The sequence below is a fragment of the Anopheles merus genome, chromosome 2R (genome assembly GCF_017562075.2).
Source record: "Anopheles merus strain MAF chromosome 2R, AmerM5.1, whole genome shotgun sequence".
Lineage (NCBI taxonomy): Eukaryota > Metazoa > Arthropoda > Insecta > Diptera > Culicidae > Anopheles > Anopheles merus.
Window position 1 is genome coordinate 52,072,274 of NC_054082.1, and position 26,623 is coordinate 52,098,896.

At 44.6% G+C, this 26,623-nt stretch overlaps 4 protein-coding genes across 7 annotated transcripts; all 4 read left to right on the top strand.

The window, feature by feature from the left end:
- The first annotated feature begins 1,862 nt into the window (after positions 1 to 1,862).
- Positions 1,863 to 3,940, top strand: LOC121590209. Of its 3 annotated transcripts, none has more exons than XM_041909671.1 (6): positions 1,969 to 2,053; positions 2,573 to 2,774; positions 2,946 to 3,088; positions 3,233 to 3,435; positions 3,583 to 3,760; positions 3,847 to 3,940. In XM_041909671.1, exons 2-6 carry the CDS (start codon positions 2,683 to 2,685, stop codon positions 3,891 to 3,893), a joined length of 663 nt encoding a protein of 220 aa, XP_041765605.1. In that variant the 5' UTR covers positions 1,969 to 2,053; positions 2,573 to 2,682; the 3' UTR covers positions 3,894 to 3,940. The 3 variants fall into 3 exon arrangements, with proteins under 3 accessions (XP_041765607.1, XP_041765605.1, XP_041765608.1); XM_041909674.1 differs by having other exon boundaries at positions 2,573 to 2,685; XM_041909673.1 differs by lacking the exon at positions 2,573 to 2,774 and having other exon boundaries at positions 1,863 to 2,053.
- LOC121590210 (RNA guanine-N7 methyltransferase activating subunit) lies at positions 3,932 to 4,544 on the top strand. Its single transcript, XM_041909675.1, has one exon. The coding sequence runs from the start codon at positions 3,932 to 3,934 to the stop codon at positions 4,358 to 4,360; it is 429 nt and encodes a 142-aa protein (XP_041765609.1). The 3' UTR covers positions 4,361 to 4,544.
- A 720-nt stretch (positions 4,545 to 5,264) lies between these two features.
- Positions 5,265 to 21,157, top strand: LOC121588064. 2 transcript variants are annotated; one of them, XM_041905588.1, is made up of 6 exons: positions 5,265 to 6,994; positions 11,377 to 11,441; positions 13,329 to 13,697; positions 14,104 to 17,535; positions 17,800 to 17,895; positions 18,106 to 21,157. In XM_041905588.1, the coding sequence occupies exons 1-6, from the start codon at positions 6,922 to 6,924 to the stop codon at positions 19,630 to 19,632; spliced, it is 5,562 nt and encodes a 1,853-aa protein (XP_041761522.1). In that variant the 5' UTR covers positions 5,265 to 6,921; the 3' UTR covers positions 19,633 to 21,157. The 2 variants fall into 2 exon arrangements, with proteins under 2 accessions (XP_041761522.1, XP_041761523.1); XM_041905589.1 differs by lacking the exon at positions 17,800 to 17,895.
- A 656-nt stretch (positions 21,158 to 21,813) lies between these two features.
- On the top strand, positions 21,814 to 26,577 carry LOC121588480 (zinc finger CCCH domain-containing protein 13). The gene is made up of 4 exons (XM_041906479.1): positions 21,814 to 22,004; positions 22,092 to 25,185; positions 25,269 to 25,565; positions 25,660 to 26,577. Exons 1-4 carry the CDS (start codon positions 21,966 to 21,968, stop codon positions 25,905 to 25,907), a joined length of 3,678 nt encoding a protein of 1,225 aa, XP_041762413.1. The 5' UTR covers positions 21,814 to 21,965; the 3' UTR covers positions 25,908 to 26,577.
- The last annotated feature ends 46 nt before the right edge of the window (positions 26,578 to 26,623 follow it).

Sequence of the window (26,623 nt, forward strand, 5' to 3'; positions counted from 1 at the left end):
AAAATGTATAAACAATAATCTTCAGAATCATAATTAATCATTCAGTAAGTGTCATTAAAGCCAATCCTGGGTAATGTGGTTCATTGGTCATCTCCAATCGAGTAGATTTGTATCATTTTTTTTTTTTTGAGAAGAATACGTCTTAACGTTAACTTAATGTTTACTTTTTTTCATTGTTATTTAAACAACTTGATAAGATCATAAATTATAAAATTCAAATTAAAGTTGTATGATTTTTTTTAATTTATTTATGATATGTACTCTTTTACAGCACAAAACATTATTAGACTGAAGTATACCAACCGACAAACCGACGTGACACAGGCGTTACAAAAGTGTCCCACACGAAAGTACTGTCATTTGCATGTGAGGCGATCACTGTCAAAGTAAGCTCTGCTCACTGCTGCTTCGATGTAAACAACTTTTCTAAATACAAATTGCGAAGGAATTGTGAAGCAAGATTTTGTAAGCATTTTTGAACAAAACACCCAGGAAAATCATTTTATAAGTTTCCAAATCAATGCAAAAGATGTAAGAAGTAATTAAAACAATGCGCATTGGAATTTGCGGAGAAAAACAAAAAGGGGATTTAGCAGTTCCTCCTTTGTGTCAGGGTAGTAAGCGAATCATTATACAGATGGCGTTAGTGTTTAACGTATTTTCATTTGAAATAAGGAGACAACTTTTGAAGCTAATTTTGTTCGAAGTGTCACGTCGGTTTGTCGGTGGTATACCTACCAGGAAATCACTATTTATACGATGCCAAACTTATTAAATTACATTAAACTTCCTTATGAAAAAAACTCTCGAGATCATATCACAATGTTCGTGATTAAATTTTACTTTACTCAATGTTTACTAAAACAACGTTATAATTAAAAGCAACAAGTTTTTTGGCATCGCTGATTATTCAACACTTTTTTTAATCGCTTTAACTAGTGGTACTAAGTCAACGCTAAGAGTTGATTGATTTTGCAAGCAAAAGTATATGTATCCATACAATTACTTCTTTTTTTATCATCATAATCTTTTAAGCGTGTACGCTGCTTGTATCCAATTACTTATGCATATTATCAAAGTAAAAATTAAACTGTCATAAACCATAAAAATCTAATAAATAGAATAGGGTAACTGTACCAGTTTTCGGCACGCTAGTGCAGCAGTTTCACAAAAATTGCTCACACATAAACATTTTTTCATGAAAGTGATGTTATTCTGGTTAATAAACTATCATAGTATGTTACACTATTTTTTATTTGCCGGTTCAAAGTCCTTTTTCATAAATATTCGTGAAAATGCAAACATTGATTTTGCTCCTATTTTCGGCAGGCTGTGTTCCTATTTTCGGCAGCGCGAATACGGGTCAGAAAATGTTTTTATCAATGTAAATATGTACAAAAAAATATTTAACACTCTTACTTTGCTGAGATTGGTGTTAAAAAGCACTTTAATTATTAATTTTATGTTGCTTATTTTGGCCCCTTTTTGACAGCCATTTTGATGAACGTTTAAACCAAGGTGGAATATAGAGGAGGTGTATTCTTAGCGTTTGGCATGTTGCCATTTTGAGATTCAGTTTGACAACAGCCGTCGATATTTGTATACAGGCAGCAGCCGCAATATCACGTTGAAAATCCCGATTCATAAAGTGTAGATGCAAAATAGAAGTTTTTAGAGCTATACAAATATTTGTTAAACGAAAACAATTCATTTATCATACCCGTATACCAGCAACATTCGTCGCATTTGACAACTGCCGTCGATCCTGGTTTTGTGCTTTTTTCTAAAACCTTGATGGCCAAATGCTCTGTATGACGACACCTCCTTTCTACCCACTTTGGTTTAAACAGAGCAGCCATTGAAGAGAATTGACAGTTTGGTGGTTATAGCGTACGGTGCGAACTGGTTTACAAATATTTATTTTTCTCTTAAGTTAGTGCATTGTTTGTCGTAAAATTGGTGATTTTTGGTTCATGAAAGGTCATATTATATTTCGACATACGCATTGTAGTGTTCTGATCAATTTTAAAAGAAATATTCAGCCAAATCCCAGGTATGTTATTGTTCCGAGTTTCGGCAGCAGCCCACAACATTGAGCTGTCAAAAATGAACATTTACTGTGTACCTATTTTCGGCAGCATTTAAAGTGAAAAATAACCTGTTTATCGTGATTTTAAAATTCTGAACAAGTTAGAATAAATTAAATAAGCATAAAATCTTTAATATACACCACTTTTTCATTGTTTTACTGTTCTGATTCTCTCAATCACAAAACCTGCCGAACGATTGGCTGACAGCAAAGCTGCCGAAAAAAAGCACAATTTATTTGATATTTTGGAAAATACGTAATGAAATGGTGTGAAACTTCGTATGTGAATAACAAATAAGTAGACTTTCACTACAAAATTGTGTTTTGGAAAAATTTGTACCGGATTTGTGCAGAATTTCACGTTTTTAGCTACCCTGCCGAAAATAGGTACACTGCCGAAAACTGGTACAGTTACCCTAGCTGTAGAAAAAAAGTATCATGAGTGCACTAATATCTTCTTTTTTATCATCATAATCTTTTAAGCTTGTTTGCTGCTTGTGTCCAATTACTTATGCATATTATCAAAATCAAAATTAAACTGCCATAAAATCAAAATTAAATGCCATCAATGCATTCAAATTTAGTGATCTGAAATGGTATTAAACACATTCTGCTTATGGTCACAAGCATATCAAAACTTCGCCAAACAAATATGTATCTACATCCCGAACTGTAGAAGTGCAAAGTCAGTTGTACTAAATAATGTTTCGAACAAAACTGATGTTTTCAAATTTCTACTCCGGAACTGCATGTTCCGACGGAACCAATCCATTCCCATCCCATCCGTACAAGTGTCAGACGGTCGACGGTAAAGTCGCCCATCGCTACAGTTGTTTTCGACTTTTCTTTTCCGCAGAATTCCCGTTCTGAAATGCCATCCAATGAAGTGCAATCAAAAGCATAAATTGATGCGAATTTCTTTCATCTTTTTAATAGTTTTGCTATTTGTGCGTGGCTATCCTGCCGAAGAGAATACTGAGGAAGAAACCGTGATTGAAGGTAAGCGCCATTCGCGGCGAACGTATCATTTTGCGCTCGGGGAAGTGGCAGTGCCTTGCGCTGGGAGGCATCCTTTGCAGCCCACTGGTCTGCCGGCACTACTGCTAAAACCCTTCACTTTTCTTTTGCACTCTCTTGTTGCAGACTTTTTTATATGTCGCACCTGTGGAAATGATGTCAGCGTAGCGAATCTAGCCTTCGACAAATACACCCCACTAGCGCTTAGTGCAACAAATCACTCTTTCACGGAAACACGTTCCGTGCTAATACAGGAAGTGCAGAATCCGCTAGGAATTCGATTTCACATCTTCCTCGTAAAGCAAGCCTCCTGCGCAAAGGTCCACCCGGTAAGGAACGTTTGGTTTGGCACACACATGCACCAAGCAAAGACACAAACACACATATACACACACACATACATACACACAGCATGTCGCAGTGTGCTTTCATGCCCGTGGAATTATCGATCTATTTTCCTATTCTACACCCTACAGTGGACAATCAAGTCGACCTGGTTCCCTGGCTACGCGTGGAAGGTTTGCGTGTGCCCCAAGTGTCATACACTGCTCGGGTGGATGTTCGAACCCGTCGAGAGCGCCACGGCAGAGCAAAGTTTCCCTTCGGAGGCGGGTTTCTACGCAATCATCTTTCAGAACATCATCACAGAAGGATGTAAGTTGGTCTACACTCTGCACGCGATTTTGTATCGCCATTGTAATCTCCATTACTAATTCGATTACGTTCGACTTGCCTTTCAGTCGTGAACTCGCTGCTTATGAAAGAGAAAGCACTGCGTGATAATTGACATACATAACCGAAAGGAAAGAAACGCAAGTCACAACCATGGTTGACCCCAAGAGACACATCAACATCCTTTCGCCAGAGGAACGGGCGTTCATTGAGGAGTGCGACAATGAATTTGCACATCGGTTTACGGATTTGGACGAAGAATTCATGGCGCACTGTCAGCGTCCCTCGAAACCGCCGCCAATAGTATATCCGTGGAACAATCGCCGTGGTGGCGGCGGTGGCGGAGGAGGAGGTTGGCGAGGAGAAAGACGTTTCAACGACAGGGGTGGAAGAGGGAGAGGAGGTGGCCATTTTAATAGGCGCGATGCAAGACATCAGCCATACAATAATGACAGATATCGTAGAAATAATCACCAGTCCGGTCGGGACGAAGGCTATAGAAACAATTCATCACAATCTAACAGCAGACAGTACGACCGATCCGGCCGAGAACGCCAGTATCATGAGGAATCGAAGTGTTAGTATGGAGTGAATTTAATGTATAACAAGTTTGCATACCCGTCGTTGCAACGTAAGTCTATCCGTTCGTGTGAGCGAGCTGAGAATTTTCCTTTCATTTGTAACCAACACTTGGCGAGTGTTAAAACGTACAGATTCTTTACGCATTGTAAATAAATATCTGTAAATAAAGACTGAATTGAACAAATAGTTGTACGACGTTCGTATTGATGTTCGTGAAATGTGTGTCCAATACTGTTTAACCGTCCATTCGACCCATGTAAGACCATTCCATCATGACCTCTATGCACGTTTGCCCTCCTGACCGATAGCTTGCTCACTATTGAACCTCACCAGTTTACTGCTTTTGTAATTAGCTACACTAGCAACACATTTATAGCGGAGATAAAAGTTCCTTGAAATTGAATTTAATGGTCTAAAGACGTGGTAAAATGTAACTGTTGTTTTAGACTGCATGACTTGAATTACTATTGATTTGAAAAGAATTGTGATAAAAAAGTATGAACAAACTTACCTCTCGCTGAGTTGTCCAGTAAGCACAGGTACCGCAAATGCATGTGTGTGTTTTTGCATTGTGTTATCGTTTCATTGGAACAAAAGACCTGCCGGCGCCATTTTTGCGAATTTCCTGTTCTTTTGAATGGTACAAAACGGCTCGGTTTTGTTTCTTTCTTTCTAGCGAACGCTGTCTCATACCTCCAATCGAACAATCTGTATACGCCCATAGCACTTGCGTGACAGCGTTAACCAACACGTGCGTACACACACCCGCTTCGAGCGAGAGCAACCGTTGAGCCGCAGCGCTCTCGCGAGAACGCTCTACCGCCGTATTTTCCTGCTCGTGAACCGATCGACGCACACCGCCAGAGAGTGCGTGCGTGCAAGAACCAACCGCTCGGATAACGTAGTATCTTTTCGGTGTGCCACTGGTGCTGGTCCCTCCGTAAACGTGCGCGTACAAGTACGTGAGCTCCTCTCTCCCTGCGGTGCTGGCAGAGTGTAGGGCCTTAACCAATTCGTCCCAGCTGTGCTACATCGTGTGCTGCTTTAGTGCCACATATCAGTGTCTCGTTCACCCTGGTTTTGATCGAAAACATAGACCAGCGCGCGCCTACTGTGTGCTGGCTGGACGGATAGGCGGGCGGGTGTTGTGCAGGAAGGAGAAAACACACAAATTTCGATTCCCCGCCGTGATACAAGCTCGGAAAACGTATGCATAATATGCACAAGTACGCTGCCCCTACTGGTTTAGCTGTGTTATTTGCATAGATTTATGTGCCCGCTGCCAAAACGTTACCAACGTCGCCGCCGACCACAGTGCAATTGCTCGGGCCCGTTTTCAAGTGTGTGTGTGTGTGTGTGTGTGTGTGTGTATGTTTTAGCGCACACATCCACGCACACGCGCACGCACACTTGCTTAGCTTAGTGAACGGATGCGCGCTCACTGTACAGTTTTCGGCGAATGCGCGCATGCCCGAACGGGTTTCTTCACGAGCTGTCAGTTAAGTCACACGGGAATGAAGATCGCGATCCCCACTGGAGATCGGTGAACGGCGTACACAGCACGGGAAAACCAGCACACAATTGCTAAGGAGCCCGCCAAACCGCAGCCAACATTCGCGCAAGTGTGAGTTTGCCAGTGGACGATGAGAAGGGTTGTGTGTCCTGCCCGGTCACGGTGTGGTGTATGCGGGTTCTGTGCGCGTTCGTCGAGCGTTAGTGTGTGCACGAGAGTAGTGAAAATTTGGTGAAAATGGTTTACACAAACACATAGGCGTGCGCGCGGGCCAGAACCACCACTTGGCTGGCTGCTGTGAACCGACCCGTCCATTCCGATACGGAGAAAACAACGGCAATGAATAAATAGCGGAACGCGGTTCGATATCGAAGCCCCAAGCGCATTCGGTGTGCCATCGACAGTGGGACCAACGGTTTCGGGGCTTTAATTTCGTTTTAATGACCATTCACAGTAAAATGGACCGTTTCCGGCGTGTGCGTGTGCATGTGCGTTTAGCGCGTGGTGTGGAGCTTAAGTGAATCCGGCAGCTAGTTAATTGATTTGAATAACATTGGCAACGAACCTACCCCGTGCTGTTGGAAGGGTGCTTTGGGGAATCAGCACACAGTATGGGCATATGATCCCGCGTGTCAGTTACGTGTCCCCGCGCATTTAACCCCCGGGGCTGAATGATGAACGATCGATCCGTATTTTCGTCAGTGTTTCGGCAATGCCGCGGGTAGTTTGGGTCTTATCGCTTTACGACCGTAAGAGATGTAGCAAATCGATCCACAGCCCTGTGAAGCACTAACCTATGCAACAACAATACAAGGGCCAATAAGGGCCACATTGCGTCAGCGGACCAATGCGTGATGCTCTTTTACCATTAAGTGCCAAGTCGAGTGAATTTTGGAGTACGTGGTTGCAACGATCTTGCGGCGATCTACATCTATGCTTCAGCGCATTGTTTATCATTTTTATTGAGTGAATAATCGAGGGAAGAAGGAGGCACCAACAGTGGTAGCGCCTCCAAACACTTCCTCGACCGTACCTGCACACCAAAGTTATGACCGATTTAGCGGCGAACGCATGTTTTGACGCATTATCAGTGCTGAACAATGTACAACTCGTTGAGAATGGTAAGTACGACAGCTGTTTTTTTTTGGGTGTTCTAAGCTCAGCTAAAGATAAGCGATTTGTTAACATGAGAATTCCGTTGCTCTGTACGATACGGTCAAAAATGTCCTGAACAATTGTGCTATAATGAACTGTTTTTATTATTATTTAATGACTAAAACGACTATAGGAATATGCTTGTTTGCTGTACCTGTTGAAAAGCAGTATGGAAAAATAGAGTCAAAATATAAACAATAAAATTAGGGGAAAAAAAATAGTTTGAATATATAGTAGTTATGTTATTGAATTCATAGTAGTATCTATAGTAGAATACACTTTAATTTTGTTATTTTGTAGTTATATACAACGTAATAATAACCACGAGTTTACTTTATTAAATTGTAAGAATTCTGGAATAAAGCTGACACGAACCACAAAATAATGATTTTGTTTAACGCTACGAGACGGATTAGCACCAATTAACACATACATCTATTGTAAAAAGGGCAGTTAACATTTCATATGAACGTAAACAAGTTCGTTGGTTTAAAATTGTCGTATAGATCGTATTTTAATGCACTTCATTCAATATTGTAGAAGCAACACAGCACTATAAGTACATTTATCCTAAAGTCTCAGTTTATTTCTTTGCTAATGAGCATCTCGTAAAAACCTTGGCCGATATGCGTTCATCGATAGTCAATTATGAATCATAAAATAAGTTTTACTGTTTCGTTTGCACGATTGCCAGTAGTTGTCGCTCGACGTAATATAGCACAATAAATCACAGTAGTGTGAGTGTATCGCATAAAATGATGAAAAATTTGGTTTCGTCACTGTTACTCTGACTGTGCAAAAAAAAGTACTAACTTATCTAAGAAAATTAGTTGTCTTAATCAGGGTAGTGTCCAAACTACGAACAGCTGACCGCATGCGGCCCTCGAGAGCCTGCACAGGGGGTTTCAGGGGTTTTCATAATTTTGCGAAACTTTACCCGTGTTGACTCTTGGACACTTGACTCTTTCTTAAGATAAATTAAGTTTATTTGGCGAGACGCGAACCTTTCTACGGCATACTTTATTAGACTCTACAGCTCATTTGGCTCATATGTCGAAAGAGACCAAAATCAGATTAGGGGGGGGGGGGGGGGGGGGGTTCGGAAATATTACATTCTCTGGGACATTACATTCAATTACACACAAATATATCATGGGTGATTACCCATACTATAAAATCAGTGAGATAAGCCACTTTTCCAAACACGATCGAAGCGGGAGCGGGAAATATTGTACATTATTGTACGCATTACTGAATAGAACGCATATGAAATAAATTAAAGTAACCATTGTATCTAGGAAACTGCAACTATCGATCAGCTTCGATCGAGTTTGGGAAAATGGCTCAATATTAGAAAAAAGCAAGGAGTGTGTGTTGCCAAAGATCTGCATAAGAAAATAAAAAAGAGGTATGGAAACTGCGAAAACCATTGATCTCACTGATTCTTTAAAGCGATGATTCAAATTTATTAAAAAAAAACTACCTAAGCATGAGGTACACTGACGGCCTTTCATTTGCTTGTACTCGAAGTAGCAAAAAAAAATTTTTGATCTTAATTAAATTGGTCACATGGACAAAGTGGTTTTTGAATAATGCATGTAAAATTACAAGTAAAAAATTTGTTTCGTCAAAAATATTGAATCCCGTATTTTAGTATATAACGCCCTCCCCCCTAATGAATGATTCAATATTTTTGAAATTTTTTTTTCTTTAAGTTTTACAAAAATCAAAAACAACTTTGTCTATGTGACCAATTTGGTTCAGATAATTTTTGTTATTCTTGTTCGTGTTGGCAGTATTTATGAATTTGAATCACCAGATTACAGAATCAGTCAAATCAAGACCATGACTATAATTGTATGCAATCGAAGCTAATGTCTCGCTAGTAATCTAAAAGTAGTACTTATCCATTAGTATCACTACTCGTATATAACGACCCCTTTAATGTGATGTTAATAATTTAAAAAAAGAGTCGTTCAACACGTTAAAATACAGTATTTGGAATTTTAAATGTGCCTGTCCAAAAAACAGGTGCTGTAGATTTAAAATTCATTTGCATAACGTTGACATCCCGTAAAAAAGATTCAACAGAGGGTCCCAATTTACGAGAATCCCTGAAAACCCCTGTAATGCATGCGGCGTGTGATGACTTATTAAAGTTTAAATTAAATATTTTATTATTGCGTTATTGTAATCAATTTTTTTTTCAATACGAAAATCAAGCTTCAATAATAGAAAGCTGTTAAAATTTCGTATGTTCAGTTCTTAAGATTTGTCGAATGTACTACGGCACTGCCCTTACGCTATATTAGTACTTTATTATCAAAACAAGATTTAAACGTTCAACCATTAGCTAAAAGTAACGTCAAAATGGCCCTCAACGATGATAATTTCGAAGCAATGCGGCCTCTGAACTGAAAAGTATGGAGATCCCTGGTATAGATCATTAGCTAACGGCACATACAGTTCCTTTTCCAATTTATTGTTTCATTGCTCCGCTGCTAAACAGCATACAGCTCAATTATTGCAAATAGATAACATAACAACGGAGGCGACAAACAAAAACCCTTCACAATTAGAATCTATTATTTGTTCCATTCGGTTGCAAATCGTACATTATTGCTGGATGACACATAAAAAAACATCTGCCTCACATTACTTTTTCTCAGCTTCATCCAATGTGTATGTGTGTTGCTCCCATTTGCATGCTAATCCGTAATACTAAAGCACCTCCTCTAATACTGTGATGCTCAAAACAACCGAACCCTCTCGTATAGGAGAGCTCCCCTATGTGTATGTGTGTAGGTTGTAGGTATATGTTTTTTTCAATTTTCCCATCCCTCACCCAAGTCTCCTGCTGGCGGAGGAAAGAGGGGGGTGTTTTTTGGTGTAGGGAATTTTCTTTACGAGTTGCGCAGCTAGTGAAAATCTCACCAATATTGTGAAAGCAACTTTAATGTTTTCCTTCTTATACTAACCCTTGATAGCCAGGTGTTTGGGGGTAAGAGTTTTGTAAAGGCACTTTTAAAGTAGACTAATCATGTGATATGAGGTTGTGTGATATACTAAAAAAAATATTATAAATCTTCCTACAATTAAGTTAAAAAAAACCAAAAATACTAATTAAAATGTACATAAAAAATTCTAAAAAACCCAAAACTAAATTGTCTTTACCCATTTAAAGTCCATCATGATCTTGACAAGAATACTGTTTGAACTAGATTTGTGTTAGTTTGTTTACTAATCTTCGCATAATCAAGGGTTAATATGCCTTTGACGGGTGCGTATGGGTGCGCAAGGAATGTAATTAATCTGCCATAAACGCAAGCGCAAGGGTTGTGTGTGTGAGCATGTGTATAAGGGGGGAGACGATGGGTGCATGAGTCAAATAGACAATGTTTCATTTCCCTTCGCCCTTTCCTGTGCGGGCATCCTTTCCCCTTCGTGCTATTTCCTTGCATCACAACTGTGAATGAGCATCACATACAGTGGGTGTGTGAGTTTGTGTGTGTTTACGCATGTATGGGTGGGTAGGATCGCGTACGCAAATATTCTGTCACCGTTACGCTTTCACGCACACGATCTTTCTTCGATGGTGGCGAGAGCGAGAAAGGGAGAGGAGAAAGAGAGAGCGAGAGAGTGCGCTCCGCAGCATCCCAGAATGTTGAAGGTGTGTGCGGGCCCGATCCTCGCTATGATCGTCGCCCGTGAGAGCGATCGCCAGAGCGCGGGCCTATGCGGCGCCAGACTAGCTAGTAGCGCTCTTAGTGTAGTCGTAGTCGCTGGCTGGCCCTGTTGGAGGCTGGTGCGTTGCTGCTGGTCCAACCGTGCTTATCCTTTTCAAGGCCCTGGAATCGGCCGGAGAGTATCTGTGTGTGTGTGTGCGTGTGCGTGCGCGCAGCTCTCTCGGTGATTCTGTGCTGCCGTAGTAGCGGCGGCCTGGCTTTAAGAGTGACCATTCACCAACCGCACGCATTCTGATTCATTCCGTTTTGCTACGCTCCGTTTCGTTTCATCCACCCGCCGTGAACTCAAAATACGGGACTTCCTGTTGCTGTGGGGCACCCTACGAACAACAACGAAAATATCCTACTGTGCACCTGTTCCGGAACGCATCCTGTACCACCAACCCCCCCCCCCCCCCCCCTCCGTATGGCCACGGTGTCGCGTTAAATGTTAACACCCACTGTCGACGACGACGACGACGACTGATCGATCATCCGCCGGAACACGGAACACGTTGCTGCCTTCTGTCCGGATCTTGCAACCGACCGGGCCACATCACACCGTCCTTTGTTGCATCGTTGTGTGTGTGCGTGTGTATGTGTATTTGCCACAATGATCCTAGTATGCAGCATCTGCGGGGCATCGCATTATACCCAAAACTGTCCAGAATACGCCAAAGGCGATCATGTAAGTACCGTTTTTGTGTGTTTTACTCCGTAGATCCGTAGAGTTTTACTCGGCAGTGTAGTAGAAAAGAAATTTCGATTAGAAAAAAAAAATACATCGTACGTGTGTAAGTGTCTGTGTGGTGGTTGCACATTGCACCTGTGTTATCATGTTCGGTCGCTCAATCGACTCTGCTGGAAAAAAACAACCATTAAAAGAAAAAGACATAAAAAAACATGATCGTACAGTGAAATAGAATGGTGAATGAAAATGTGGTGACAGGTGAACTCTGATGCCCGGGAGCAGAAACGTGTCCACCGATTTTGACACGTTTGACAATCCCGCACGGGTCAAAACCATGCGGTAGGGTCTGGCGCGAAATGTATTCCTTTTATGGAAGAAAACTCAATCTCTATATCTCACCATGATCATCAACACCACCACCACCCAGGCATACGCTCTTGCGTGTGTGTCGTGGGCCCGACCGACCGACCGACCGACCAGTCGCTCTTCTGGTGTGTTTTGTAAGCTCGTGATTGTGTACGCGCGTGTGTGCAGCACACTTCCGCCCATGCAGCAAAGGAACGTCTCGTTCTCTCCCATACAATCCTTTTGCGGGGCAGAACCCTATTTTGCGGACGAAATCTCCAACATCCAGCTGTTGACTGGAGGAGAAGGTGCCAACCGCAGTTAGCAGAATGAGTACTTTCTCCGATTAAATTATATAATTTACGCATTTTATAATGTCCATGACAACACACATGTGCGCAATCCGGTGCTGTTTTCGGTACATGTCTGCGCAGTGCGCTCTCGCGCCGTGTCCAAATCGTGCTAGCGGATAGGGTTCGAACCTCCTGTTGGATGGATGATGATGATGTTGATGATGATGATGATGATTGCTGACGGATAACTAGAGTAGAGAAGGGCCGAAAGACACACAGACCACTGGTTTAAAAGAATGGTCAGGAACATACGGCCCACGGTACAGAGAATGGTTGACAGGGTTAATGGAGGTGGGTGGTAATGGTGGAGAAAAAAAGTCAATATTTTTATCCTCAACAGCACACACACACACGCGCGCGTATGATGTGCGAGCACAACTACAGTTAGAAGAGAGGCACGGGAAACTGTGCGTGTACATGTGTAGGCACGGGAAAATCATGTGCAAGTATTGGTGGAAAACGTCGGATCCGTCATGTAAAATTGAGCAAGTGCTCGTGGTAGCAAGGAAGAGAGAGAGAGAGAGAGAGAGAGAGTCACACAGAGAGGATCATGAGCAGGAAAAACTAAGAGAAAACAGGAGAATGCCAGAGAACTGTATGGAAAACACATTGTATTTTGGCTGAGATTGAAGATGGTAAGAGACGTCTTTGGACGACAACTGCGACCACTTTGCAAATGGTCTGATCGGATCGCAAGCCGGAGAGCGGGGTGGTAAAGGGCAACAGCACTGTATGTTTTGGTGTGCAACATCATATTACACACTACTGGCCTCTGCCGCTATTCTACCAATCTTCACCACCCGCTAGTTGTCAATGGACGGACCTCCCATCATCATTTGTCGATTGCGTGGCAGGGATTTTCCTACATTTTTCATGAATTGGTGTCAGTCGTAGGGTTGTAGGGGAAACCAAACACACACACATACACGCAGGCACGCGTGATCAGCAAAATAGTGCAGATGTATATTATGTTGCGACACGACAGCATGGCAGGAATTTTCCAGCACACATCATGCTCTAAAAACATTCACACTGCAGTTCCGATGCCTTTGTCTCTCGCTCGCTCTCTTTCTCTCTTGCGCCAGGATAGATCAATTAAACAATGGCAGTGTATAAATAATCTATGTTTTGGTTATTACTATTTATACTTATCATATTCTCGGTTTCGTTTTCGAACGCCTTCCAGGTTAAGGATAAGCCCGCGCTTAACCTTTCAAGGTCGTCGGTTCCGAACGGCCTGCTGATAATGGAAACGCAGACGGGCAGCTGTGTCGTGACGTCGCAAAAGTTTGCCAAGGGAACCCGGTTCGGGCCGCTGCTTGCCCAGAAGTCCTACGTTCCGATCAAGAATATTCCATTCCCGCTCGTACTGTTTGCCGGACCGTACCTCCAGCAGCAGCAGCAGCAGCAGGACGAGTACAGCAGCGATCTACAGGCCCTGTTCAGCAGCAGCCGCAACATCTACCTGGACACACGCAACGAGTCCAAGTGCAACTGGATGATCCACGTTAATCTGGCACGGTTTTCCAACGAGCAGAATCTTATTTGTTATCAGGTAAGACAAAATACACACACACATGCGCTCCCGTATGTCCTAGCATGAACTCAAGAGCGAGGGCAATATCACCACCTCCGAGGGGGAACTGGTAGAGGCGTTATCACAAAATTTGTAACACCGATTGCACAGCCGTGCGTGCTGGTGAGGAAAGGAGGTGTAGGGGGTTTGTATATTTTCCCCATGCCTCCGATTGCTTATCATTAGTACGCGATCGGGGAATGTAGTATGAAGGGAATGCTCCAAACAATTGTAATTAATGTGTTGTTGGCTTATCTTCAAATAGTCGTTTAAAGCGGATTAGCTACGGCTGAAGAATGTTCGGCTGTTCTATACTGACAAATTGAACACTTCGCACGCCTTCGTAATAATGTGTTTCAACGTATTGAATGTTCTCTCATTTTAGGAAAACGATGAAATATACTACACCGCTGTGAAGGATATCGAGCTGGGAGATATACTACGGGTGTGGTACTCGCGTAACTACGCGGCCAAGATCGGTGCCTCAATGCTGGAACCCAGCCCGTACGACATCTGTACAAACATACTCCGTTCTGTCAGCATGGATTACGGTTTCGATTTGGAGAAGAACAGCCACAACAGCAGCGTCCTGCTCGACGATGTATACAGTCGTCCGTCCGTAACGGTTGGCCACGGTGGGAATTCTGGGCGTAGCACGGCAACACACAGCAATATCGGAAGCGGAGGATATGGCAGTACAAACACGTTGACCACAAATGGAGCTTCCACCGGTACGTCAACGCTGATGCTTTCATCTGCTGCGTTCGATGAGCAAACATTACTGCACGGCTTTGGTGGTGGAAGCAGCAGCAGCATCGTGGGAGCAGATTCGATCGACATCGACAGTAACAACAACAGCAACAGCTTCTGCATGGACACCGACAATGGTGTGATCGGGAAGGGCGGCGTGGGCTCTCCTACATCGACCACGATGACGTACGACACTGTTTCGCTGCCACCGATCGACAGTTTGATGAAAACGACATCGCCAAAATACTCAACCTCCGCATCACAGCAGCACATCTTCGACATGGATTTGCTGGATTCAGGAGTATCGGTGAACATGCCCGATCTGGTGGATGATTATTTCAACACTTCCTCGCTTATGCATTCTAGTCATCATGAGCCACACCATCATCATCATCATCATCATCATCATCATGATCATTTTCTCGATTTTCACGATATTCAACCACATCCGCACCATATGCTGCAGGACCAGCAACATCAACAGCAGCAGCAACAGCAGCAGATACAGCAACATGCCGGAGGCATGATCTCTTCGTTGCACCTGGAAGCGCAACGGCCGCTGCAGAGGCACGTTTACTCAACGGAACAAATGTCGCCAGTACAAACCCATAGCCATCAGCATCAACAGCTGCACCATCCGCAGCAGCAGCAGCAGCAACACCTGATGGGACAGATAGCAGCTCCAGAGACCGAGTTCCAGTGTCTACCGAACGATACACTTAGTCCGGCGGATCTGATCAACATTTCTCTCGGTGCCAGTGACATAAACATAGCGTTCGAAACGGACTTTGCAGATGCAGGAATTACCGACAGCACGCATCATCTGTTAAGCTACGATAGGGGAACCGATGTAGCAGATGGTGGTGCATTCGGCGATGGTACCGATTTCGATCTATTGGACTCAGCCCACTCTGTGCACGAACATGACGCCCATTCGGATAAACTTCATAGCCGGTTTTCATCGTCCTCCGATTCGCTAATCACACTAAACGATTCGGTCCACGGGGGAGCCATCGCAACACCGACACCACCTGCTGCGGGCATTGCAGGCCAGGCCACTGCAATGGAGATGGAGACGGACAAAAAGTATGTCTGCGAAGTTTGTCTGCGCAAGTACATGACCAAATCGAACCTCGACAAGCACGTGCGCAAACACAACCTCTACCTGTGCGTATTCTGCATGAAGCTCTTCCAGCAGGCGGAGGAACTGAAGGACCACGAATGCAGCGAGCGCAAATCCAAAACCGCTTACCTGCACTGTCCAAAGTGTCTGAAGGTGCTGTCCAACTCGTGGTCATTGCAAAGGCACATGAAAATACACAAAGATCTCGCGCAGGATGAGTCAGCCATGGTGGCGGCCGTTGAGCAGCTGGAAAAGTTGGCCAGCGATGGAACGACCGGTTCGAAGCTGTCGTCAACTTCATTCGAAGATTTGTCCAATCCTGCACCGCTGGATGATCTAAAACCGTGCATGGAAACACTAGAAGCTACGCTGGCAGCAACGCAAGGCGATCAGAAAAATGATGCTCACGATGCGGCAGTGTCCACGCAGCAAGCCCATCCTCCATTGCTAACGGAAGTGGAAATAAAAAAAGAACCGCAGTGTGGCGGCGGGTCGACTCCCGCCTCACCTCTTACCACCGTACCAAGCGTGCCGAGTATCACGCCCAGCAATATCCCAATCACCAACATGAGCTCGAGCCAGGATATGATTACGAACGTGCAGGCAGCAAACGGAAAGCAACTGTACAAGTGCATTGTCTGTTCCAAGCTGTTCAAAAATCCTAACGCTCTCGAAAAACATCTCCGCAAGGTGCACACCGTTTATACCGTGTCTAATGACCACAAATCGGAGAAGAAGGTGCTGAGCCAGTTGAACCAGAAGAAGACGTCACCGATAAAGCCGGCTATTGCCAAGGCACTAGCTACGAAATTGTCACAAAAAAGTAAAAAGCAGGAAGAAATGGCTGCGGCCGCTGCAGCCGCTGCCGCCGCCGCAGCCGCAGCTGCTACATCATCCTGTTCGCTTGAACCACCACTATCGTCCGATGGAAGTTTAAAGCAAACGCATCACGGTACACTGGCAGTACAATCGCCCGCAGCACTGTCCACAGAACATGGTGGGCAGCAGCCGCGGGCGTACAGCAAAAAGAAACATCCGGCGGGAAGTATTAGCGACGGTGGAAGAACGACTCTTGACGGTGTGTACAGCTGCAGCAGTAACGCTGTGCCAATTTCCGGAGCTCAGATTGTGGGTATCAACAGCACAATCACTAGTGTGAGGATAACCGATCCACTGTTACCGGCCGGTACGGGGGAAAGCGGCGGCACGACGGGAGGGCCACACGATGTAACTGGATCGATAGTCAACGGAGCTGCTGCACAGACGGCGGCACCACCATCGTCCTCCACTGCGGGCAAATCGCATAGTATCATCATCATATCGAATGTGGAACTTACCAAAAACAATCTGATCGATACTAGTCAACTGTTTCTTAACCAAAGCGCATCTCACGGCAACGGAACTGGCAGCAGCAATGGCATCAACGCGTTGGGAAATAAAATCGACCTGAAAGTATTAAGCTCTACAGATAAACTACCGAAGCTGGTGCCTATTTCCAGTCATCATCATCATCATCATCATCAGCATGGTCAGCTGTTCCATCATCAGCAGCAGCACCAGCAGCAGAATCAGATAGTTGGGGCTGCCTTAGGTGGTACGGCAACATTACAACTTTCCGGTGCGACCATTATGGTTCCCTCGACTATGACGGCAGACAACATTAAACACGAAAACGTTAGTGCTGCATCATCAGTGAGCATAGCTACCGACGATGGCAGCCTGGCTGATGGGCAACGCTTTCTGAACGGAAGTATACTCGCGACAACGGGCTCCTCCACTTCTTTAATCGCACAAAACTCGGCAATGCTCACACTCTCCACTGTTTCGGTGGGCGAAACGAACGGTTCGGCAAACACAGGTGGTGTTGCGGAGGATGTCAACACGGCTGATAAGCAACGACTGTCCGGTAAAAGTAATACCGGTTCACATCAGGACGACTTGTCGGTAAGTGCAAACCTGCTTCCTTTGGCAGTGACAGCAATCGAGAAAGCTTTTACAGCGATTAAAAAGTAACAAATGTGTATGTCTGTGTGGGTGTGTGTGTGTACTCAACTAAACCCCTGTTAGTGTGTCGAAGCCAACAGCTTTACTAACAAATATTATTCTATTACCTTTCTCGATTGGCAACCATCGCAAACGCGGCTTTATGTCTAAATGGCTTCTGTATGCTTCACCAACTGCAAATACTCTGCGCTTCGCGTTGCATAGGACGATCGCGAATGCACACTGACACCCGATGAGGCTTGCAATACGCAAACAGCGCAAACGTTTCCCTGCGACGAATGTGATCGTGTATTTTGTAAGGTAATGCAAAAATTTCAACCTGTTTTCGATCCTTATTTTTGTCTCGTTGCTTTTTGCATCACTGCTACCAGTAAAAGTTGTATTTAATTTGATCATCATCATTCAGATGTGTGTTTGTGTGTATTTAACATCTGTTTCAACGCCACATGATCCGCTCTTACACGGTGGCTCTCAAGTGTACTAATTCGTTCTAATTTTCATCCATCGCAGAACTACCAGCTAAAGCGACACATGGAAATACATGACAGTGTGTACTACACCTGCCCATACTGTGATCGCGGTCCGCTGAAAGCTAAGGCCTCTCTTCGCAAGCATCTGTACAACGCACATGCCGATCGGGCGCCCCCGAAGGAGCAAATAAACAAATTCATCACCACCCTCGTCGTAACGGATGAAAAGGTACTTCGTGAGCTCGCAATGAAGAACGAGCGCAAAATTCGTAACAAGAGTGCCAAAATGCAGGCCAAACTAATTCACCAACAACAACAACAACAGCAACAAGAGCAGCAGGTGCAGCAACAACAGCAGCAACAGCAGCAGCATCAGCAACAACAACAACAACAACAACAACAACAACAACAACAACAACAACAACAACAACAACAACAACAACAACCACACTTACAAAGTTTGACCACAGTAGACATCTCATCACCAAGCGACAATTTTGCATGCTCGTCGCCTGGGCCCATTCCAACAGAAGATGGTGGTGGTATCATTCTGTATGAAAATGAGTTATCAGAATCAGTTTTGAGCGATCAGGTTGAAGATATGCTTACATTCAAAACCATTTTCCCGGCCGAGGATGGCGGCGGTAACATCGGTGAGTCCTCCATCGATCAGATGGATCATATCGTGCTGGAACACTGCGATCAAAGCAGCACGTGCAGTAGCGGTAACCTTGCTAACGATCTTACAACCAACCATGTGCGGAGCCATGAGGATAAGAAACGGAAAGCTTGTGTGGACGGTCGAGAACTGCAGCGGCTACAAATGCAACAAATGCAAGCTCATCGGACAACCGGCAGTGGTGGTATGCACAGTCCCGTGGACGGTAAGCGTATGAAGACCGGTAACTCTTCCGCTGGCACTAGTGGTGGAGTTGGTGCTCGTACAAGTGGATTCAACAGCACAATCACTAGCAGCGGCTGTACTACTGACGAAGCCTATGGCAATATTTCGCTGCAGGAGAGTGGCCACAACACTAGCGCCAGCGTCTCGGCAGTTGCAGCTTCATCGCTCAATGGCACCGGCAATGTGCTTCGATATTTACGCAAAAATCAATTAGCCTCTCATTCACCTACGGTGGCGACATCGAGCACCGTAATTGATTTGGTCGCACCGAGCGCTTCATCGTCCCAGCAGCACGCGGCGGCACACAGCAACGGCAGTAATCATCCAGAAGGCCCAGCTGGACCGCACCAAAGCTACGCGCACCAGAGCAATAGTAGTGTCGCTACTGCACTGGACGGCAGCGGGCAGCTCAATTTGGACAGCCTGTTTGGGAACATATCGATCGACAACTATGAGTTCGATGATAACGCCACCATTCAGTCGTTTAGTTTAATTGAGGAAAAATTTAAAACATCGTTCGACCAGATCCAGGAAAAGCTTGACGCCGAGCTACCGTTCGGTGAGGAGCAGATCAAGTGGCAAAACAATATCATGACAAATGATTCATCAAACGATATCGGGGACAAGCTGCTGACCGGGGAAGGTAACATAATGCTGATATAGATTCTCCAAAAGGCTATTCGAATGACACCTCTGAGTAAAAGTGTTGCTTATCACACGACTTAACCAAGTGCTGCAGAGAGACCACACGGGGTGCATCGAAGGTGGGAGGTTTCGTTGTGTTAATAAGTTAGTTCGCTCTTTTGATGGTAGTCGGCCTGACTCTAAATGAATTGGTTGATTTGAATTTCCATCGAATTTTGCTATATTCAGTACACGAGTTGTAAAAGTTTTATATACTTTCTTACATAATTTTGTAGCAGGCAACGGTTATAACGCATCATCTTTGACGAGTTGCATATTTATTTGAAATATTTATTCATTTTCATTTCATTCATAATCAATCAAACTTGTTTTGCATTAAGTGGTTCTTTGTTTATAACGAATTTCTTACGTACCATCAACAAATCCAACAGCGAGACGTAGAGGAACTTTCTTTTTAAATTTTGAATTAATTCATAATACCCAGCTATTTATTAACCGTCACTATAATTTAACGTATTTTTAAGAATTGTGTTTCTCTCTCAATGAAATGTATGCTTTAATTTTCTTGCCATTTTCATTTGTTTTTGTACAGTATAAAACAATCACAAAAAAAGGATTCGATTAAGTAATCATTGACACGTTATTTCAACGCTAAAATAACTTTAAGAAGTAGAATTTGCAAATCCACGATGCTGGAGGCAAACTAAAACCCTGCGTGTGTGCGTGTGTGATTTTTTGATAGCTAATTTTTTGTTCTCTCTTCCAACACGTTATTCATTAATCCTTCGTTTCGGTTAAAGACTCTAGTCGACAGGGAGTGAGCTAACGAATGAGCAGCGGAAATGAACATATGCTTAGTGTTAAGGGATCAATATTTAAAACTGTTTACACCGAGATTTTGATGTGCATCGACAATTACCCTAGCAAATGTGCCAAAGCGGTGTGATAATGGAGTTCATGCAAAAGGTAAACTGTAACGCACTTACTATCCTACTTGAACCACCAGTTCGCTCTGGGATGCAGTGAAGGGAAACGGATGGGCGAAACTTAACTTGACTGAAAGCTTATAAGCATAATGCAGAAGAATCGAATCATTAAAAACCTATTGTTTAACGTACATAGCTATCATACCAAACTGAATTCGAGGAGATCTATGAGTCGTTTAGAAAACGATCCCATCTCACAGTGGTCTATCGCCAGAGGGAACCGCCAGTGGCTATATAAGTTACACTAATTTCTATCTATTTATTTGAGTTAATGTACCAGTTATTGTTCGATGGTGCCGTTTCTTGGTTTGTGTGGTGAAATACTACTAGCTGGAATAAATACCGTACACATTGCGTATACCAAAATGAAATTGTTCGACTATCAGAAGATGTGTCTCCAAATAGCGGGAAGCGTAACGGAAGCCAAAGTTTTCATCCATGAATTGAGTTTTCTTTCATACTTTGATTTATGAACTATTGTAACGTTTGCTTAATACAGCGATATCTTAAGTAAATTAATAAATATACAGAAACGTGCTTTTTTGTTTACAATTAAAAAACTACCACATTAAAAAGTTTTCTTTACAGCCTTTACAATGCCGAACAATGTGTGCTGCAAAAGTATTAAGATGTACAGGGAGTGCCGTTTTTACGGGTAACTTTTATTCGGCTGTCCGTTTATCCGTGCTGTTGAGAAATGTCAGTTCAAAACAAAAGTGACAATGCGTTCTAAGGAGGATATTTAAAAAAAGTTTATCAGAGCATATTGTCATACCGGAAAACACTACAATTCATGGCCAATTTCAAATATTCTCTTTTGAAAGGCATGAAGTTAATAAAAATTGGGTAAGTTTTATCAAAACATAAGCAAAATAAAAAAAGGATTTATGATAAAATATATCCTTTGACGCATTATCCGTTTTATTCACATGTCTGGGCGAGGTCGTGTTCCGATGAACCGGGATAAACGGCACTCCACTGTACTTTACTTACATTTTTTAGCATGGCCCTTTTTTATTTCATACGTCTAGGTCTGCAAAAACAATTTTTGTGCTCCCGTTTGTAATTTGCGCAATAGCAACGGCTCATTTGAAAAAAAAACAAAAAAACGATGCATGGATAGTTTCTGTTCCATTTGCTGGCGGATCGGAACGGAATCATTCCGATGTCAAATCGCGGTGCAAAATCAATCGGACCATCACTAGCGAAAATTTCCATGTCGATTTATCAACCTCGTCTGTTTACTTGCGCTTTTGGCTATCTTTAATAGCACTTATTAAATACCAAACCAGGAAGTTCTGGATATTCTCCTTTCAGCAGGCATATTACACAACTGTTGGTTTGGTTAATTACTATCGCAGCATCATGGATAACTTAGGCACAGAAATTGGTCAGAAAATGAGGGTAAGTGTGGGCAAATTGGGTTGGCATACGCTCTGCTTGGATCAGCGTAAGATGTTTACACAAATTTCTTTGCACGCTGTTTTGCAGAGTGCCGTGAAGGCAAAGCTGATCGAGCTTGGCACCGGATCGGCGAGCGGATACATCGACGACGAGCTGCCGGATTACGTGATGATCATGGTGGCAAACAAGCGCTCCCGGCAGCAGATGGTCGATGATCTGTCACTGTTTCTTGGTGCTCAGACGGAGATATTCGTGAATTGGCTGCATCAGGTGCTGCAGAAGTTGCAGGAAGTGACACTACCGGCCACCGTTGCGGCAAAGTCGAAGGAAGTCGCCAAAAGGAAATCCTCCGAGGTGGACGACAAAAAGAAGGACAAGAAGCGGAAAGATAAGAAACTGAAGCGGCGGGATCGTAGTACCGACGGGGAGGATGCGGCCGATACCTCCAACCGCAGGAGTGAAACAGAGGACAATACGCCTCCAAGACCGGCAGTGGCACTGCCGGCAAGCTCCATTACAGAAGTATTCGCACACCAGTACATAGAAAAGGCAAAAAAGTCGCTCGAGTCGGACAGTGCACCGGTCGCGAAGAAACAGCCGCCCGAGCGATCCGAGTCGGAAGACCGAACGAAAAGCAAAACTCCGCCAAAAAATTCGGATCTCCCACCGTCGATTGCCGAGCTGGCCAGTGCCAGTGTTGTCCAGAAGCATCACAAAGAGCTGTGCGAATTGAAGGAAATAGAGGAAAGAATCAGTGCGGCCAAGCGCCACCTGAAATCGCTCGGCACCGACATCTCGGATGACGATAATGAGGATTTGCTGCTTCTGAAGGCAAGCGAGGACGATCTGCTCCCACCGCGAGCTCGATCCATTCAACCAGCGTCAACGCGACCCAACAAATCAGCAGAAAGTACTGCGACCAAACCCAGGCAACGAATAACAATGGGTCCCGAGGAACCCGTCAAACAAACGCCGCCAACACGAAGCACCACGCCACCAGCCTCTTCACGGTCAACTGATGCTCAACAAGCAGGCGCCAAAAAACGATCCGTTTTAGATCGGCTGGGAACAAAAAACTCCACCGCGACGTCTGAACGCGAGAAAGGTGCGAGCTACGAAACGAAAGATGCACGGGAATCATCCTCAAAAGAGGCTAACAAAGCGGGAAGCTCATCCAGTGCTGGTACCTCAGGTACGAAAAGTACGATCATAAGCCTATCCGCACATAGACGCGAGGAGAGAGAAATCTACGTCCCTTTATTCCGGCGCAAGGAGGCGGCGGAAGAGCAGTCGGCATCAAAAAACAGGGCGCGCCCGCCTCCCACCACAAGGGGAGATCCCCATCAACGTCAAAGGGAAAGCGGCCGTGAAGCGAATCACCGCGACACGAGGTCGCCTCCGCCGCGCTTACCACCCATCTCACGCACGGACGCCACCCGAGCCAGATCACGGGAGACAAATTTTCGGCGTGTCGACCGCGATCGGGATCGCGATCGCGAACGTATAGATGATCAGCCGATCGGACGAAAATCACGTCCTCGGGAGCGATCGCGCAGCCGCGAATGGATTCGCGACAGCAGCAACCGGGATCGTTCCGGTTCTGGGGGTCGCGTTAAGAATGGCACCGACACTGTGCGTGGTCGTGTCGGTTCACGGGTAATTGTACTGCCACCAAAACCGGAATACAACGAGGACATTATCGAGGTGCCAGTGGCGAGCGTTATAAAAGTGCAGCCGCGTCCCGTGGTACCGAAGGCTACCCAGCCAAGCAAGAATCTACTGCTCAAAGCAATGGCCGAAGCGCAGCGATCGACGGTAGCAAATCTAAAGAAAACTATTGATAACACTGCCATCGAGAACAGCATCCATCGAACGGATATGAAGCGAAAGCTTGTGATCGAAATTCCTGGCATTGCGATCGGTCATCCTCCGGTGAAGGATGTTCAGTATGAGCGCATTACAGACACGCACTGCGCAGCACTGCGCGATCGAGAAAGAGTGGAAGAGGAGCAGGAAGAGGAGGAGGAGGAGATGCATGAGGTGGACATAACGAACCAGGTGTTGATGGAGGATTGCGATGTGGACGAGGAATTTAAGGAAATTCTTCAAAACGAATACAGCGCTCCGAAACCATCCGTTTCGCATGACTATCCAATGGAAATGGCCGTTTCGGAAGAAGATGCGGCAATTGCGGAGCAAGAGCTGGCTGAAGTCGCGACCAAGGATACAAAGTTCGTGGTTACCTTGGATGGAGCCTTCAAGTCGTCCGATGATAGAGAAGTATCGCCAAGCCATACGCCACCGCCGCCGCCAGCATCGGCCGAAGGACTACACACGAAGGGAAGAATGTCGGTGAAAGATCGGATTGGGTTCAAAGCTGGAACACGCGAGCCGCCCAGAAAGTCGCCCAATCCAAGAGATTCCAAAGAGATGGAAGAGACGCTCAAGAAACGCAAAGAACGATTCAGCGAAAAGCTTGTTGTAGCTGCAGCGGCATCGAAACCGGTTAGTAAGAAATCTTCCTCGCCGATTCCACCCTCTAATGCTGCTCCACGTGGATCTTCTCACGGCAATGGCGCTTTCGTGTCAAAATCTCAGAAATCACCCAAAACCAATGCTCGATCTTCGCGCAGTAGCCAGCCAGAGGTGTCGCGTGATCGAACACCATCGCTCAGCCCGGAGCGTCCACGGACGCCAAAAGAAACTCGTACCTCCCCAGTCCTCTCCCGGTCCAAACGAGTCGACGCTTCCCGTAATGTCTCCAGCTCACCGAATCAGCTGAACGAGCTTCTGCTGCAGCGCACGAAAGAGCTCATGGACGACAGTGTGTCCTCGTCGCCGATCTACATGTCGAAGTCGGATTACGACAAAATGGAACCGTCGTCCCGCAAGCGAAAGCGAGTTTCTCCCATTCAGTTCGATCTTACCGACGAGGACGAGCGGCATGACAGCGACGACGATTATCACCATCATCACCATCGTGACAGAAGGGCTCGCAGCAGGGAGGAACATCGCGCGCAACGTAGCCCTTCGCGGGACAGTGACGAACAGCGAAAAGAACCGCGACGCGAATGGGAACGCGAAGGAGAAAAGCGAGACAGCCGGGAGGGCAGACCAAAATCACCCGGAAGAAAAATTAAGAAGTTAGAATCTAGTCGTAAATTCGACGATATTCCCCCATGTGAGTAACTGGCTCGTATACTATATTATAGCGATGTTTGTTTTTTTTTTTTAATTTTTATCACAACGTTTTATCCATTGCAGTGCTTAGTGCCGTTTCATTGCCCGGTGTGGATGGCAAGAGTAACAAATTGGTCGGAGGGGGCACAATGAAAGAGCGCTGCAAATATTTCCCCAACTGTCGCCAGGGCGATGCTTGCGAGTTTCTTCATCCCAACACTCCTTGCAAAGCATTTCCAAGCTGCAAGTTTGGCGACAAGTGCCTGTATCTCCATCCAATGTGCAAATACGATCAAACCTGCCACCGGTTGGACTGCAATTTTATGCACTCGAAAAGCGCATCCTCGGGCACATCGGGCGGTCGGTCGGCACCACCGATAGGTAAGTGTTTAGACTGCGGCTGTGGGTCGCTTCTCTCAGCGTCTTAACGTTACCCACGTTCTAATATGTTCCTTTTCCCTCCCGTACCTTGCAGCATCATCCGTCGTGCCGGTGCAAAACTACAAAACGATCAGCGCAAAACCGCTGCCGCCCGTCTGCAAGTTCTACCCGAACTGCGTCAATACTCAGTGTCAGTTCCTTCATCCGAAAATATGTCACTTTGGTAATCATTGCGCTAACAAGATCGAATGTAACTTTTACCATTTTGATATCGCGTCGAAAGATTTGCACGATGCATCATCGAAGGACAAATTTAGATGGATCTCTCCGTTCTCTGCTTGAGCACTGCCGACGCTAAACTACGCTTTTGGTACGGCTCTTTACGATGGTCACGGATTTATGCGCGAGGTTTATAATACCGTATGATTGTTCTGGTTTTATCTATCTTCAACCTTCCAGATTGGATGCACACAGCAAAGTGCAGTGGAAGATTATAAGCGCGCACGTTGCACAGTTTTTTTTATATAAAACGTGTTAGCTAATTATCTGCTAGCTATTTAAAATGGAAAATATTTGAATATTTATTGTTTGAGTAGTGAAAAAGCTAACTTCTTACTTCAGTGGCACATAAATATGCTTCATTTTGCAAGCCTTTGATTTTGTTGGTACCATTATTTAAATAGAAAATTCAAATATGTTCTCATGCATCTTTTCGAACCAGGTGGGATCATTTCAATAACCATTAAATGGATTGGTTTTTGTCAACAAATATCAATCAAATGATTCTTAGATAGATTATGTACGTCATGCGAGGAAGTAACGTTATAGAAAGATGATCGCAAGAAAAAGAACATTTCAAGAGCACAATTTGGACTACTTGAACCTTCTTTTGTCTATCGGAGTACATCTTTTCACGTGCGAAACTAAGGCCCGGCATGCAAACGATTACTAGAAGTAGCAGCATGTTCAAAGAATAATAATTAAATCTCAATGAAATTATCGAAATGTTGCCAGTTTGTATCCAATTCTAATGACTACGCAGCCGAATCACTTCTCGG